Source organism: Mustela lutreola, chromosome 14 (assembly GCF_030435805.1).
Source record: "Mustela lutreola isolate mMusLut2 chromosome 14, mMusLut2.pri, whole genome shotgun sequence".
NCBI lineage: Eukaryota > Metazoa > Chordata > Mammalia > Carnivora > Mustelidae > Mustela > Mustela lutreola.
Window position 1 is genome coordinate 51,606,248 of NC_081303.1, and position 15,189 is coordinate 51,621,436.

General features: G+C 46.7%; 1 protein-coding gene across 9 annotated transcripts in view; it reads left to right on the forward strand.

The window, feature by feature from the left end:
• Positions 1-15,189, forward strand: part of SRGAP2 (SLIT-ROBO Rho GTPase activating protein 2) — a 231,543-nt gene that overhangs the window by 175,145 nt on the left and 41,209 nt on the right. For all 9 annotated transcript variants that reach the window (XM_059146580.1, XM_059146582.1, XM_059146587.1 and 6 more), the window contains 3 exons: positions 8,178-8,262; positions 10,994-11,021; positions 12,763-12,787. In XM_059146580.1, coding sequence (XP_059002563.1) covers positions 8,178-8,262; positions 10,994-11,021; positions 12,763-12,787 — 138 coding nt within the window. The remainder of the gene's footprint in view (positions 1-8,177; positions 8,263-10,993; positions 11,022-12,762; positions 12,788-15,189) is intronic.

Here is a 15,189-nt window from a genome sequence, read left to right on the forward strand (position 1 = left end):
ATTTTATAATTTTTGCTGATGGAAAATTATCTTTCATAAAAATGACTAAAATTCAAAAGGACAGGTCATGTGCAGTGTCATTGGTTTCCAGAGGATTCCAAAACACTGTATTTTCTTATCTGTGTATATCCTACTCTTCTGTTAGACAAACAGACCCGATTATTTTCAGGTTGTGTTAACAGTCCTTTGGAAGGTTGCTGGCTGGTCTTTGGTGCTGCTTTTTTAATAATTAAGTTATTTTGAGCTTGCCAAGTAGGATTCATTGCCTGGACTAAAATTTATTTTCTCATCTTCTGACAACCAAGAAAGGAGAAATTAAATTTGCAGATGTGAGATGAAATGTAGCTGGTGAATGTGCAAACTGATTCTGAATGAGAGGGATTAACTTGTTTTTTAGTCAAGAAACACAATCTGCATGCAGTAAATTGAATTTTTCCTCCCAACTGGAACAATTTGTTTAATTCTTCTTTGAACATTGCCCTTTTTCCATTAAGAACTAGTGATTTGCTATGTTTTCTAAAAAAAGAAATCTGTTTTTTTTTTACTTAAAACTAAGAATTCTTCAGATTTTTTTTTTTTTTAAATCTTGGAGGAGACTTTGAAAAGGAGTGATGTAACAGTATTATTCTTTTAAAATGACTTTTTTCTTGTTATATGAAGTGAAACATCCAAATGATATTAGTTTAGAAACAAAAAGGAAGAAAGTAAGAATCATCCATAATCGCACTACCTTGAGATAACAGTATTAGGGCATATTCCCTTCCTGGTGTTTTTCTCTGCGCAGACAAACATCTCTGTGAATATGTATTTAGAATGTGTTACAAAAAGTGGGATGTTGGCTATGCACGCTGTTTTATGATCTGCTTTCATTTAACAAATGATTAGTGTTTTCCCAGTTCATTTCATCATAACATTCTTGAATATTTTATGAGTGAAATACTAAAATCTACACAGAGAAATAACGGAATGATATTTTGTCCCATTCATCCTTTTTGTAAAATATTTCGCACACTGCCTGGTCTGTACAGAGTGCTCATTAAGTGCTGAAAATTTATTGTCACTACAGTCATTATTAACTTATTCATTAATCATTATTGAATTACTCATCAGTAACTTATCAAGGATCTTCTTTGTGCTAAACATGGTGCCAATGCTCGGAATGCTGGGAGTGCAGAGTGCAGAGGGGAATGATGGGATTAGGCATCCGAAGGGAGAGCCTCCATTTTCACTTTGTATGTTTCAAAAGTTACAGTAAGTTGATTTTTGCAATCAAAAAAATAAGTATGAAAATTTTCAGCTACGTGCACAGGCACATGAATGGTGGCCAGGATGGGTGGAGTTGGCGAAACATCTCATACAAAGTGACTTTTGTGCTTGACCTTGAAGGATGAGTGAACCAGGCAGTGAATCAAGCAGAGAATGGCATTCCTTGAGAAAAGAGCAGTCTGTACAAAGCATAAAGGCATGCAAAGCCCGGGCTAGACAGAACGAGAACTTCTTGTCTATCATGAGGGCTGTCTCGCCACCCCAAGCTTTCTTATCTCAGGAGGTTGTTGAACACTCTAAAGGCTTTTAATAATAGGATTGTTTGGCTGGTCTGTCTGCACTGCTTAGATAGAACACTACTTAATGACCCAATCTCATTACATTGCAGCAAATTTCCATTTTTCTTATTAAATAAGAAATTTTGACATAAAAATCTGTATTTAAGACTGTCAGAATTACTTTCTGGCTTTCAGCAAAGCAATGACATGCGTTCAAAGTTGACCCTTAGTAAGAGCAGGGATGACCATATCCAAACCGATGACCTCAAATCCTGCCCACCCTTTCGCTCCTAGTCCACTTCCTGTCTTTTGTGGCCGGAGGGCCTACTTACCAAAATTATGTCCAAATTTTCACGGCTAACAGGAGCACTTTTTTTGTCTGGGCTTCTGTAGTAATCGATGTATAAGAGAGTTCATCATTTTTGTAACTAGTGCTGGGAATGCACCAAATAATTCATTTCATGATAAAAGGGCTTTTTGGGGGGTAGCAAAATAGACATTTAAATAAGGGGGGGTGTGCATATTAGCATGATTACCTGTGTTTGCCACACTGTACGAAGCCCACAGAACTGTAGATGTGCTTTTCCTCGTCTGCTGCCTCCACAGACGTCGCCCCTGGTTTTTTCTGTGTCCTTCAGAAACATCAGAGTAGAGCATCCTAGAAGCTCCCCTCCCTTGGAAAGTTGGGAAGAGGTCCCCTACCATGGCTTTGACTTGTAGGTAGTGTGCCTAGCAACCCACAGGGCTGCTAGAAAGCTGTCTAGTCATTGTCGGCTGTCATCAAATCGATCTGCCAAGAGGACATCGATTGGAAATTTAAGCATGTTCTATAAAGGTCGGTCATTTGCAGGAGTCTCAAGAAAGTAAACATGGAATTTAAAAGCTTATAGTGATTTTTAGAAATCATCTAACCACATTCTCATTTGAAAGATGAAAAAACAAAACAAAACAAAACCAAAACCCCTCAATCCGGAGAAGTTGGGTAGCTGTTCCAAGGGACTCAGCAAGAGCTGAAGCTAGAACTTGGCCGGGTGCCTGGGTGGCTTACGTTGGTTAAGTGTCCAACTCTTGATTTCAGCTCAGGTCCTGATCTCAGGGTCACGGGATTAAGCCCCTTGACAGGCTCCACGCTGAGTGTGAAGCCTCTTTAGGATTCTTTCCCTCTGCACCACTGGCTGCCCCCCCACCTCCCCCACCACACATGCACATATTCTCTAAATAGGTAAATAAATAAAACTAAAACTCTGGTCAGCTGGTCTCAGGCCATTGGCTTCTTTCTGTCCTCTCTGCTGAAGAAGCTGAGGTGAAAGAAAGGCTCAGAAACAGGCCAGCTTTCTCCTCTCTCTTGCCCTAAGTGAGGTGATGTTTCCTGATCTTCTGGGCTGTGCATCTCTCATCTTTTGTAACACACAGCCCAGCAGTGTCTACTTTTTATCTCATTGCTTTTTTTTTACTGTGATTGTTAAAAATAAGGAAATTTTAAAAATATATAGAATATATATAAATAAAATATAAAATATATGTATTTATATATAAATATATTAAAATATATGTTTACCTATATAAATATATAAAATCTATATAAATAAAATATATATATATAATATATGTATTTGGGGAGATGCAAAGAGTTCAAAACAGTCTACACACAACAAGTCATGCTTCCTCCCCTTCTCTGGCCCTCACTTCCTCTCCCATCTTCCAGAGATTGAAACTGGTTTCTTCTGTGTTCTTCCAGAGATAGTCTCTGTGTAGACAACCATTGACTTATCCTTTAATGCAATAGAATTACATTAGAAATACAATGAAATCAAATAAAGAGAAGTATAAATAGAAGTAGCCCAATTCATACTGTTCTTCACTTTGCTTTTTTCACTTAATTTTTTTCATATTAGTCTAAAGAGCTCTGCCTCCTTTTTAGATCGCTGCACAGAATTCCACTGTATGAATGGGTTCACCATCATTTTTATTTAACCAGTTCCCAGCTTATGGGAAGTAACACTCCCTGTTTAGCCCAGGACTGGCATTTTCTCCTAAGTATTTCCCTGTATGGGGGTTGTTACGGGGTTTTATATGGGGGAAGGAGTGAAGAAGGAGTTAAAGGTCATGGCTGATAAAGATAAACTGCCTGAATTCTTGAGTACAAAATTGGTAAGAACACAGGGGAGAAGATGATATCTTGGCCATTGGGGCAGTGCTCTAGACCTAGATCTGGTGTGGTCCAAGATCTTCTTTTTTTATCTTGGTCCTCTCCTAAAGGCACTCAGGAAATGTGTGCTAAGTAGGTCCCTACTGGGCCCCTACCCTGTCAGTTAAAGAGGGAGATGCCTGCCATTTTACAGGTCTCCTCTGTTACGTATTCTGTCTGACAGCCGTTTCCGGCTTTACAAACTGACGAAGAGGAGAGAAACGTCAGGGTGCCTGGATGGCGCGGACGCAGCCACCCCATAACGACATTTGTGTGTCTCCGTGCATGGGGCCGGCTCAACACGGCTCCCTCCTCCACCCACCGCACCCCTTTGTAGCAGTGGGTGCTTATGGCCTTCAGTTCACACAGATTAAATGCAAGGCGGAGGGCCACCTGGGTGGCTCAGTCGGTAAGCATCTGTCTTCGGCTCAGGTCAGGATCTCGGGGACCTGGGATCAAGTCCTACATTGGCTCCTTGCTCGACAGGGGGTCTGCCTCTCCCTCTCTTCCCTGCTCATGCGCTCTCTATCTCTCAAATAAATAAATAAATAAATAATATTTTTTTAAAAAATCCAAGGCATCGGCAGCTTCCATAAGATTTATATACTTCCATCATACTAAAGGGAAGAGGTGTTTTAAATTAATTGGAAAAACATTCTTGGTGCCTCTTACTTTTTTGTTCTGAAGATCAGAAACCTGTTTTGATTCCACTGTCTTATATATTAGCACAAAGCAAAGAGGTTTGGGGAAGTTGTGTTTTTAGGCTATCTGAGCGGGTGATTCAGATACGAGGAAGGGATACTCCTGACCGCCGGATGATTGGGTTATGAGCTATAATCATGGCCACGCTTGTCATCCTGTGCTGTCTGCTAACAGCCTTGGGGGACAGGTAGATTATCCCGGTTCTTCAGATGGGGGGGTAAGTGACTCACCCAAGGTAAGCGGTAGGACTCCAGTTTCTCAACTCAGGCTCTTTCATCTTGCTGCAACAAAGTGTCTGTCAGGGAGGAAGGGCCCTGAGAGAAAAACTGTTCCATTAATACTTCTCAATAAATAAAATTCATCGCCAGCAGTTAATAATCAGTTAGGAATTGTTAAGAAGTAAATTAATGAGATCATAAAACTGAATTGAAGGCTTCTAGTGGCAAACAGAATCAAACCACTCAGTAGACTCTTTGCCTCCCTTCCTACTTTTTTTTTTTTTTTTTAAGATTTTATTTATTTAGGGGCGCCTGGGTGGCTCAGTGCGTTAAGCCGCTGCCTTCGGCTCAGGTCGTGATCTCAGGGTCCTGGGATCGAGCCCCGCATCCGGCTCTCTGCTCAGCAGGGAGCCTGCTTCCCTCTCTCTCTCTCTGCCTGCCTCTCTGTCTACTGTGATCTCTCTCTGTCAAATAAATAAATAAAATCTTTTTTTAAAAGATTATTTATTTGAAAGAGAATAAGAGAGAGAACCTGAGATGGGGGAGGGTCAGAGGGAGAAGCAGACTCCCCGCTGGGTGGGGAGCCTGATGTGGCACTCAGTGCTGGGACTCCAGGACCATGACCTGAGCTGAAGGCAGTTGGTTAACCAACTGAGCCACCCAGGCGCCCCAGCAGTTCTTTTCATAGCCTGCTGGTCTCCAGAAGTCATCAGAAAGCCGCTTGTGCCTTCCTAGCCTTCAGCTGCCTTGGCTCCTTTCTATCCAGTCAAGCAACCGAGGTCTTCTGCCAGTAAAGGCCAGGTCGTTTCTCCCAGAAACGACCATACAGACCAGGGCTGACTAACAGGAGGGAGAGGGAGGTGACAATATGCCTGTGAACTCCGGGACGGCTTTTCCCTCCCACCGCCTGCTTACCTACATGGAAAAACTTCCAACCAGTATTTCTGCTCTTAGGGATGCAGGTCAACCTCAGCATAGTTTTTGATCCTTCAGGATTTCAGGGGACCTGGAAAGGTGACCCATCATACATCTTTATCAGATTATTATTTATTTTAATGGTTCGCCAAGTGACAGCCAGAGTTAATTCTCAAACAGTGACATGAATGAAAAATTCATTTCCGGAATCACAAGTAGAAACATGAGTGAGAGGAAGGAATTTGCATCCATCTCCTCTGAGAATATTGGCTGTTTTCTGAGCAGTCTGGTCTTGTCTTAAGGGTTACAGTTTTCTTGGTGAGGTTTTTTTTTCCTCATTAGGAAACCTTTAGAGTCTCCTGGGGTGACCTGCCGAAGAGGGGCCTTTGAGGGTTGAGATGTTAGCAATAGATGTTTCCTGAATGTTTTCCACCTCTGGGTCCTGCCGTGCTGTTCCCAGCCCCACGGTGAGGCACTGGGTGGGGATTAGGCTGTCACCCAGGAAAGACCGACAGCAGGTGAGCGGGCAGCTGGAGCAGATGGAAAGGGGAAGGTGACAAGGGAGTCTTGTTGTCACACAGATGTTCTCGTGCACAGACACAAAGGAGCAGAGGGAACAGGTCAGAAGTAAAGCAACAGAAATGATTTGGTATAGGGTTTGTTTTTGTTTGCTTTAGACTTAATTGAGAGAGTAGGGCTACACTTGAGGGCTTGGATTGTGACCACTGAGGAAGGTTCTCTCAGAGGAGAATGAGACTGTTCGTGTCTTTCCTCATTCTTCAAGCATTTATTGAATGTCTCCTGTCAGCTGGGCATGGTACTAAGCATCAGGGATGCAAAGAATAATGACTTTGACCTTAGGGAAAAGGCAGTCTGGAGAGGAAGACACATGACTTGGAAGCTCTCTGTGCCCGGGCCATGTGCAGTTTGCAGAGGTACATGCAGGGGCACCTGGAGAACATGGGAAAGCCAGGATGTGCATCCCCGAGAAAGCAGGCTTTTTCTTTGTTTTTGCATGAGAAAGAGAGAGAAGAAATACACACTCTTGGTTAAAATTTTACACTGTACAGAAAGGTACAGAGTAAAAGTAACTCCTATTTTTTTTCACCTTTCTTTCCTGCCTTCATCCTATGTGGACACTTGATGTATAATTATCCTTGTTGCTTAATACATCGAAAGAAGGACAGAAGTATTGCAATTTGAAATGTTTTATCCACTTTTCCCTCCTCCACTATGTCGTGTGTCTCCAATGAGTCACGGATCATACCAATTTGCCTCTGAGTTTAGATGTGGGCAGATGACCCCCAGCCCAGCAGACGCGAGCCACTGTATAAGGAGACAACCAGGGTGAACGATGGTCCCTGTGAACGGCTGCAGGGTAGTGTAGACAGACACCGTGTCAAGGCTCAAAATGGCCTGGCACTCCCATTTCCTAGCTGGCAGCGACCTGCAGTTCAGCCGCCATCTCCCAAGGTCATCTTCTCATCTGTAGCATCTGTAGCAAGCAGCCAGCGATGTTGTCTTCCCTAACGTGCTCTGCAGAGTCACGTGGGTAATATGTGCTAAGGGGCTCTGAAAACTCCTGAACTGCTCCGCGTATATAAAGAATTAATACTCTGAAGTTTTGTTCTGCTCCTCCTTCTGCTGGGCACCCTGACGGATGGAGTGTGCTGTCTTGTCGGTTGAGTGCACGCCCCGAATTGTCAAATGACCTGTGTCTGGAAACTGACGCCACAGCTCACTCACTGTTTGACCTTGAGCAACCTGTTTAATCTCTCCAAATCTTGGTGCCCTCATCCGTAAAATGGGGATGTGCTAATCCGAGTTCGTAGGGTTATTTTGAAGATTTGATGAATTGTCCAGGGAAATCGAGTCCCTCCCGGGGCAGATAAGGGCTGAGAGAGGTCAGATCAGAAAATGCTGCACAGCGATGGTGTTTTGACGGGTGGAACAGCTAGGAGTACGTTTCCATCACCTTGTCTTGTGTTGAGAACTGCCTTTACATGTATATGCGGGGCGGGGGGCCGCAGCCCCTCTCTCCAAATGCTCAGAAATCCCAAGGTCTCTGCCAAGACTCCGTGCAGAAGAGAGGAAGGAGCCGAGTAAGAGAGAGCTCAGACGGAGATGCTGTGCGTGCTGGGTCGCAGCCCTTGGCATTAGTCGTGATGTGCTGGAATGCACCCCAGGGAGGGGCCAGGGTGTGGCAGGATATCAGCGGAGGTGACAAGTGGCAGGTGTGTGTCCTCACACCAAGAGGATCTGGGCTCAGTGAGTCCCTCCACTCCACACCTGGCCCATTGTTCTTCAGGAGAACCAGAAGGGATGGCTGAGGGGCTCTAAGAGATGGTTTGGGACTGGCCAGCATGGAGCTCGCTCCCCAGAGAACACAAAGCAGGCGACTCAGGCATCCTGGAAATCAGCAGCCATCCAGATGCTCAGGGCCTGAGTAGAAACAAAGAGATAAAAAAGGCACCTAGTAGAAATCGGGTCAGAAACGAAATGCTCTCTTGTAAAAAGGAAATTGTACAGCTGAGCATCTGTGATTTTTTTTTCCCCTCCTGCTGCTGCTTCTTCAGGAATCTGACCGCTCCTTTTCTTCCTCCCTTACAGAAAATGAAGGAGTACCTGGAGGGCAGGAACCTCATCACCAAGCTACAAGCCAAGCACGACCTTCTCCAGAAAACCCTGGGAGAAAGTGAGTGTGGGAATTCGGCTGGAGGTTTGGCGATGAGGGGAAGGCCAGGCCCCGAGCTACCTGGCTGAGCCTCCATCCTGAGCCCCTCGGGCCTGATCTTGTTATGTGAATGCATTGCTTTTCCTAGTCTGTTTGATGGGAAGTCGCTGCCCCAGTGACTGCTTGAGTAATGGGAGGAGGCCGGTGCTTAATGAAGCGCTGGTGTGCACCATCCATTGGTTTAAAGGGCGCGTGCTTGCTCTCCCCCGGCCCCCTTCTCTGCCACAGCTGGGGCACAGGAGCCGATGGGTCCCTTACCCTCCAGACACTTTGTGGAAACTCTCTGCTCCTCTGTAGCGGGACCGAGGCGGCAGCCGGCGGGCAGGGCCGGTGAGCCTGGTGAGCAGCGGCTCTGAGGAGAAGAGAGGCTTCTCGAAGGCGGGCCTGACCCCCAGACGCCTGTGTAGAGCAGCGCTTTCTTTCCGATTGGGAGGGTCCTGCGGCTCAGCGGCAGCCCTGTCCGCTGTGGCCGCGCTGAGGCCGTGGTACTGAACGGCCTGTCTCGTCCAGGAATCAAGGATGATTTTACCCAGACCCTGGAAAGTAGCAGAGCAGGGGACTGGACTGGCACTCTGGACTTTGTCTCCTCAGCTGTCAAACAGAAGACAAAGGCTGAGAGAGAAGCTTCCCTGGGGTTTTGGGCAGCCTGCCCCAGTCCTGCCTAGCTCTCAGCATCCTATGGTTAATGGGGTTCCCAGGTTGGGGGTGCCTCTGAGTGCCCCCCACCCTCCCCCGCCCTGCTCATCTCTCCACTCCGAGACGGGGCGCGGAGGCGACAGCAGTGTATGGCAGCACTGGCGGGAGGCAGACCAGCAGAGAAGGCACGCGTGAAAGGAACCCTTGAGCGCTTTTCAGACAAACTGCAGAGTGAAGAGAAGCATGGGGGGTACTTGCTGGATCATTGGCATCAGGAATGAGAGCCACACTTGTCACACCGGAGCCTCCCTCCCGCTCGTCCCATCCGATCCTCCTCCCGTGCTGGACGGTTCCCCCAGATGCTGAATTCTTTTTATCTCTGATATCTTTGATCCTGTGATTGTAGAGGCATTTTTTTTTTTTATGTGAAGAATGCCTGTGAGGTCACTCCTGTTCTCTTTCCTCCCTGCCAACCAAGGGACTCAGGCTGAACAGGTTTAGGTGTTGGGAGCCCAGCTTTTCTTACAGAAAAATCTTCACTCTTGGGTTATCAGATAGCTTCATCGGGTATCGGAGAAAAGAAAGCCCAGAACTATTTGAAGCAAGTTCTAACCTTTTTTTTGGGGGGGGGCTAAAACAATCTGAACATAGCTCATAAGTGAAATGGAGAACAGGACCTTGGGAGTGTGTGTGTGTGTGTGTGTGTGTGTGTGAGTGTGAGTGGGTCTGCACACACACAAACATGTACCAGATTTGCTGCTGCGGAGGGGCGAAGGTTGGCGTCCATTCATTAATGCCGCAAATTGCCTTCATCTAAAGATGACAAGCTCGAGCAGTAAGAAATAGCCACAGACCTTCCTGTGTGTAAGTCATCGCGGCCCGCCTTCTGAATGTATTTGTCACCGTAACGCGAGAGCCCCTTGTTCTTGCCACAGAGGGATAATTGATGTGTGTGAGTATTCCAGAATGGAAATGGGACAGATGTTGAAAATAATGGCTCGGAATAATATTTTCGCAGATGAAAGCGGAGCCGTTAGTAATGAGAGGCTGTTAGGGGAGGGGGAGGATGTTGCTCAGGATGTGCCGAAGTGTAATCGACAATTAGCAACCTTTAACGGCAAACAGAAGCCCTTCCTCACACCCCCCACCCCGCGCCGGTCCTTGGAGTTGTTTTTCCAGGAGCGTGGAGGAGGCTGGTGGGGCATGATCTCCCAGCTCAGCGCCGGCTGGCGTTGCCCCTGGTTTATCGAACGCAGACCACGCTTGGTGAACTGAAAGCAAACACATCACATCGTGGCCCATGTGCATATGCCTATGTATTTTTTGTTTTAAACATAAGAATTCTTAGAAACTTGAAGAGTTTCCTTTTTTTAAAGATGGCTGTGATCCATTAAACTTAGTATTAGGGCCTGCTATTGGATTGAGAACCACAAATTTGATAGCAATTAAATCTCATTTCTCCCTTGTCACCCCCAGCCAACCTAAGAGAATTTCATATGGATTGAAAACTAGAAGGTTCTTATCTGCTCCCTCCTCCCCGCAAACAATTCTTCCTTCTTCCTTCTTTCCTTGCCACTCTCACACCATGTGTGTTTTGTGTGTGTGTGTGTGTGTGTGTGTGTGTGTGTGTCCGTGTGTGTCCGTTACTCTGGAGCAAGCAGACTCATCCCTCCCTCGTCACACACACATCCACATACACAGAAGAGAAGCTGATTTCACCCCTGGGAAGGCTTCTAGTAATTTGTTCTCTAAAACACGGTCCGCCTTGCTGTTGTTCCCCTACAGCCACCCTGTTTTCCCTTTGGGGAGCGGGGCTGGCACACCTCAGCGTCAGGGACATAGCAGCAGCGCTGGGAACAAGCATGAGAACCAGCATTTGCCCAGGAAGAGGCTCTGGGCGTCTCTCTTCTTTTCTGCCTGGAAGGCCAGTCACTCCGTGAGGCTAGTGGCTTCCTGGGGAGAAGGGGAGGGCATTTCAGTCAACTCCTGGGAGTGAGTCTTCGTCTCTCTCTCCTTCTGCTTCCACGTGAGCTTTTTGCCTTTGTCTTTCCAACAGGTCAGCGGACAGATTGCAGTCTGGCAAGGTAGGCGTGGCCTGGGTCAGCCCGTGGGAGGGATGAAGAGAGGCCCGTGGGGGTCCCACGGTGGGAAGTTGCTGAGGAGTTGAAGTGCAGAGGCGTTGGGTTTCTGTGCAAAGGAGGGGACTAGGGCGGGGACTGCTTCCTTTCCTTTGCCTTGCTGAACCCATCTGGCCTCAGATGGAAAAGGGGGTCTGCTGTGACTTGGGGCGAGAGCTGAGCAGAATGGGATGAAGGGTTGTCATTTGCTGAAGTAGTTTCAGAGGCTTCCCCAAAGCCATCCAGTCTGCAAGGAAAAGAAGTGTTTGGCTCTGGAAGAACCTGGTAACCTACCCTTAGCTGCTGGATGTCAGCATGTGGTTTGGGGATATCTGTGACCCAGAGAAGGAAGATCAGAAGATAGCGTTTGACCTGAGATTTTCTGCGTGGAAAAGATGACAGCACCTCACTGTTGCTGGATAATGAAATACTACTTTGCACTGGCTTGCCAGACAGCATTGGTAGAAATCCATGCCTGATGTACAAGTTTGCAGCCCTCCCAGTCTTTCCCCACCTCCCCCTCCCTCCCCGACCCCAGCCAAATATTTTCCCTCCCAGTCATATAGCTGCTCTGAGAAAACTCGTGAGCTGGCCGAGAGCAAGGCATGCATCCAGCCAGCGGTTCTCAGATGCCTAAAAATGTGCTGATTTAACTGGGGAGAGAGCTTTCATGGGCTGGACTCCTGAGAGACCCTGGGTTAGCCCATTATATCAACCACTTATATCTGCCAACACACACACAATAATCATGAGGCCATTTACAATTATAGGCTCATTATTTAGAAATAGCTTCATTTGGCTTTCATTGTTTTGTCACTGTGGATTATGGTAAAGATCCCATTAATATACCAGTCTTGTTGACTAGAGGGAACCAGGATAATGGAATCCCATGGAATGAATATCGTCTTGGTGATAGAGTCTTAATGTAAGTTCACCTGAAGCCCCATATCTGGGGAAGGCTCTGTGGGAGTGAATAAAAGCTGAGTTGAATTCCCTTATGGTGGGTGACCGTGGGCTGCTCTTTTCCCTCCTTCGAACTCCAGTTTCCTCCTCTATGAGACAAGAAAGAACATTCCACTAGATCCGAGGAGCTCTAGGATTCCAAAGAGGTTCCTCAGGAGCGGCCTGGCAGAAGGGGCGGAGGGAGCCCAGCAGCCAGACTCTGGGCCTTCATGTCACCAAAGGCGGGGCTGCGCTGCTGTCCTTGCTTGGGGAGATTGTGTCTGAGTTCCAGTCCCTTTGAGAAGAGGTGTCTAAAGTTCCATGCAGCTTTGCAAGACAATCACACGAAGGATTGCCAAGGTTCCTTCCAGTCTGCTACTTTGTCCTTGAAACTCTAGGAAAATTGCTCCCTAAAGATTTCCAAGAGAAAGAAAACTGTAGCTTCCTTTGATGTTTCCTTGGGTCTCCTGCAAACAGAGAATCTTACTGTCCAACGCAGATACATGTTCCTGCACCTTGAACTAGTTCCTTCCTAGTCTGGTTTTGAATGGTGGCAGGTAGTAAGTACAGAGACCTCTGTTCTGAAGGAGCCTTATTGGGCTTAGTTTGGAAAGTAACTCGGTAAGTCTCTTAGCTGGTTCTGACACTGAACTGAATAATACTGCTTGCTTCATTAATTAACACACAGATTGTTTTTAATCCCGTTTTCTCTTTTTTCTCCCTGGTGCTGGTCCGTTCCTCTCTGATTTGGCGGGATCAACCACAGGCGTAGCTCTACCGTGAGGAAGCAGGTAAGGGCCCAGCAAGAGCTAGGCTGATCAGGTATGATGATCACATCCCATAGGTGTTTATGGAACCCTTGCTGTGGGCAGGACAGCCTTTCCTGACTTCTCACCTGCATTTGGAAGATACCATTCAGTCAGAGTACGTTTAACAGTACAGCGACTTCACTGATGTAGCCGGCTCAGCTGGATGGAGTCTTCCTGACATTCCTCCCTCTCTAGTCGTGCCTCCTCCTCCTCGTTGCTGGAGACTTGGTTTGACTTAGCAAATGCCCATGCTGTCGCTTCTCTAGGACACCGTGAAAAGGTCCTCACATTTTATAGTTAAGTTCCAAATGTGAGTAGCTCTCAGAAGCTGGTCACCTAGGTCAGACATCTACACCAGATGGCTGTAGGTGTGCAGATTTTTTTTTTGTTCTACTGGAGTTGTGGTCATCCTGGTTGCATCTCTTAGACATGCTAAAAATGCGAAGCTAAATCTGGCCCGAGAATGACTGGCCACCTGATGCTCAGCTCTGTGCTTTTGCGCGTGATCTTTGGGGTCGTACTAAAACCTGACGCTGGTCAGCCAGCTCTCGTTGCCAATCTCAGGGCAGCATCTTGGAAGGCAGGGCCAGGTAGTGCACATCAGTGGACAGTCTAAATAGTACTTGTGACTGTGCAAAAGAAAAAAATAATAATTACAGTATTTTCTGCAACAGCAAATTTTACTTCCTAATTATATTTTATCACAAATACTGAAATGATTTTGGGTCCCCAAAGCTCACACCAGCTATGTAGCAGGCCGTTAAGCAGGGAGGAGGGGGAGAGCGGTCGGCAGTGTCTTTTGTGTCTGCTGGGGGTGGGGAGAACTGATCCAGGCTTTAAAAAATCATTGTGGGTAATTCACAGTGGCGGTAGCCGCAGGGAGGTAATCGAATGTAGAGAGCACATGGTTTCTGTTGTGTCAGCGGCCCCAACAGCGTCTTCAGCCCCTGTGACGGCTCCACCAGCTGGGCACCCCCTCCAGATACTCAGATGGCAGTGCTCTCCCTTGTCCTAGCTTTTCTGTCACTACTTTTTCCGTGTCCCTGCTTTGGATTTCATTGTAGTGATATAATTATACATTTTAAAATTTATAATTAAATATAATTACGTATAAATGTAATCAGATATAATTATACATTTTTTAATTTATACAAATTTCATTGCATCTTTTCTTCCTCTGGTTCCTCTGTTTCTTTCTTCTGCCCCTTCTCCCATCATTTCATTTAAAACTGGAGAAGAATGGGGGCACCAGGGTGGCTCAGTTGGCTAAGTATCCGACTCGGGTCAGGCTCTCAGGGTCACGAGATGGAGCCCCACGTTGGGGTCCATGCTCAGCTTGGAGTCTGCTTGAGATCCTCTCCCTCTCCCTCTCCTCCCGCTTCCCTGCTCACACACTCTCTCTCAAATAAATAAATAAATAAAATCTTTTTTTAAAAAAAAATCCCTAGAGAAGAATGGAGTGCCTTCCAAGGATAATCTTTTGCATTTAAAACTAATAGGTGGACAGGTTTCAGTTCAAGTCATGATCTGAGCACTGTGGGATCGAGCCCCGCATCAGGCTCTATGCTCAGCAGGGAGTCTGCTTAAAGATCCCTCTCCCTCTGCCCCTCCCCCTCACTTGCGGCGCGCACACACACACTAGCATGCATGCTTTCTTTCTCTAAAACAAACAAATCTTCAGAAAAAATAAAATTAGTAGATGGATATTTTAAAGAGGGCGCTGGCTTTTTTCCCTTCGACACCAAGGATAGGGCTGAACTTAGCAATTGTTCGTTTCAGTTCCTGGGCTGAAACTGAGCGTCCTGCATCTGGCTGGAACAGAGGTACGAGGTGTGCGGGCCTCCCAGCCTCCCCTGTGGCCATGGACGTGCGGGAGACCACGGTTAGGCGGGCAGTAGGCGGCCCTGGCCCGGCGCGCTGTCAGGGGAGCAGCGCCCATCTGGTGCCATCCTGCCACGTCTACACAGCGGCAGGCAGAGCACATGTGCCTGGTGCTGGGTTTGCGTAAGAGCTTCAGGATGCACCCCAAATCCAATCAGATAAAGACCTGTTTCCATTCTGCTGTCCCAGTTTCTCTCCAGCAGCTAAGATTTTTATTAAATTGTATTTTATTATTTTTTAATGAAAATATAATGTAGTATTTGTTCCAGGGTAGGGGCCTGTGAACCATCAGTCTTACACAGTTCTCAGCACTCAGCATAGCTCACACCCTCCCCGGTGTCCATCCCCCAGCCACCCCACCCCTCCCAGCCCAGCAGCGGCTCAGATCTCATGGTGGGTCGGCAAAGAGTTGTTCTACACTCTGCAGGCAGGTGAATAGTCATCTGGAAGATGAGCAGTCTTGTATAAGGAAATAAATAATTGTTTGGTTTTTTATGGCAAGT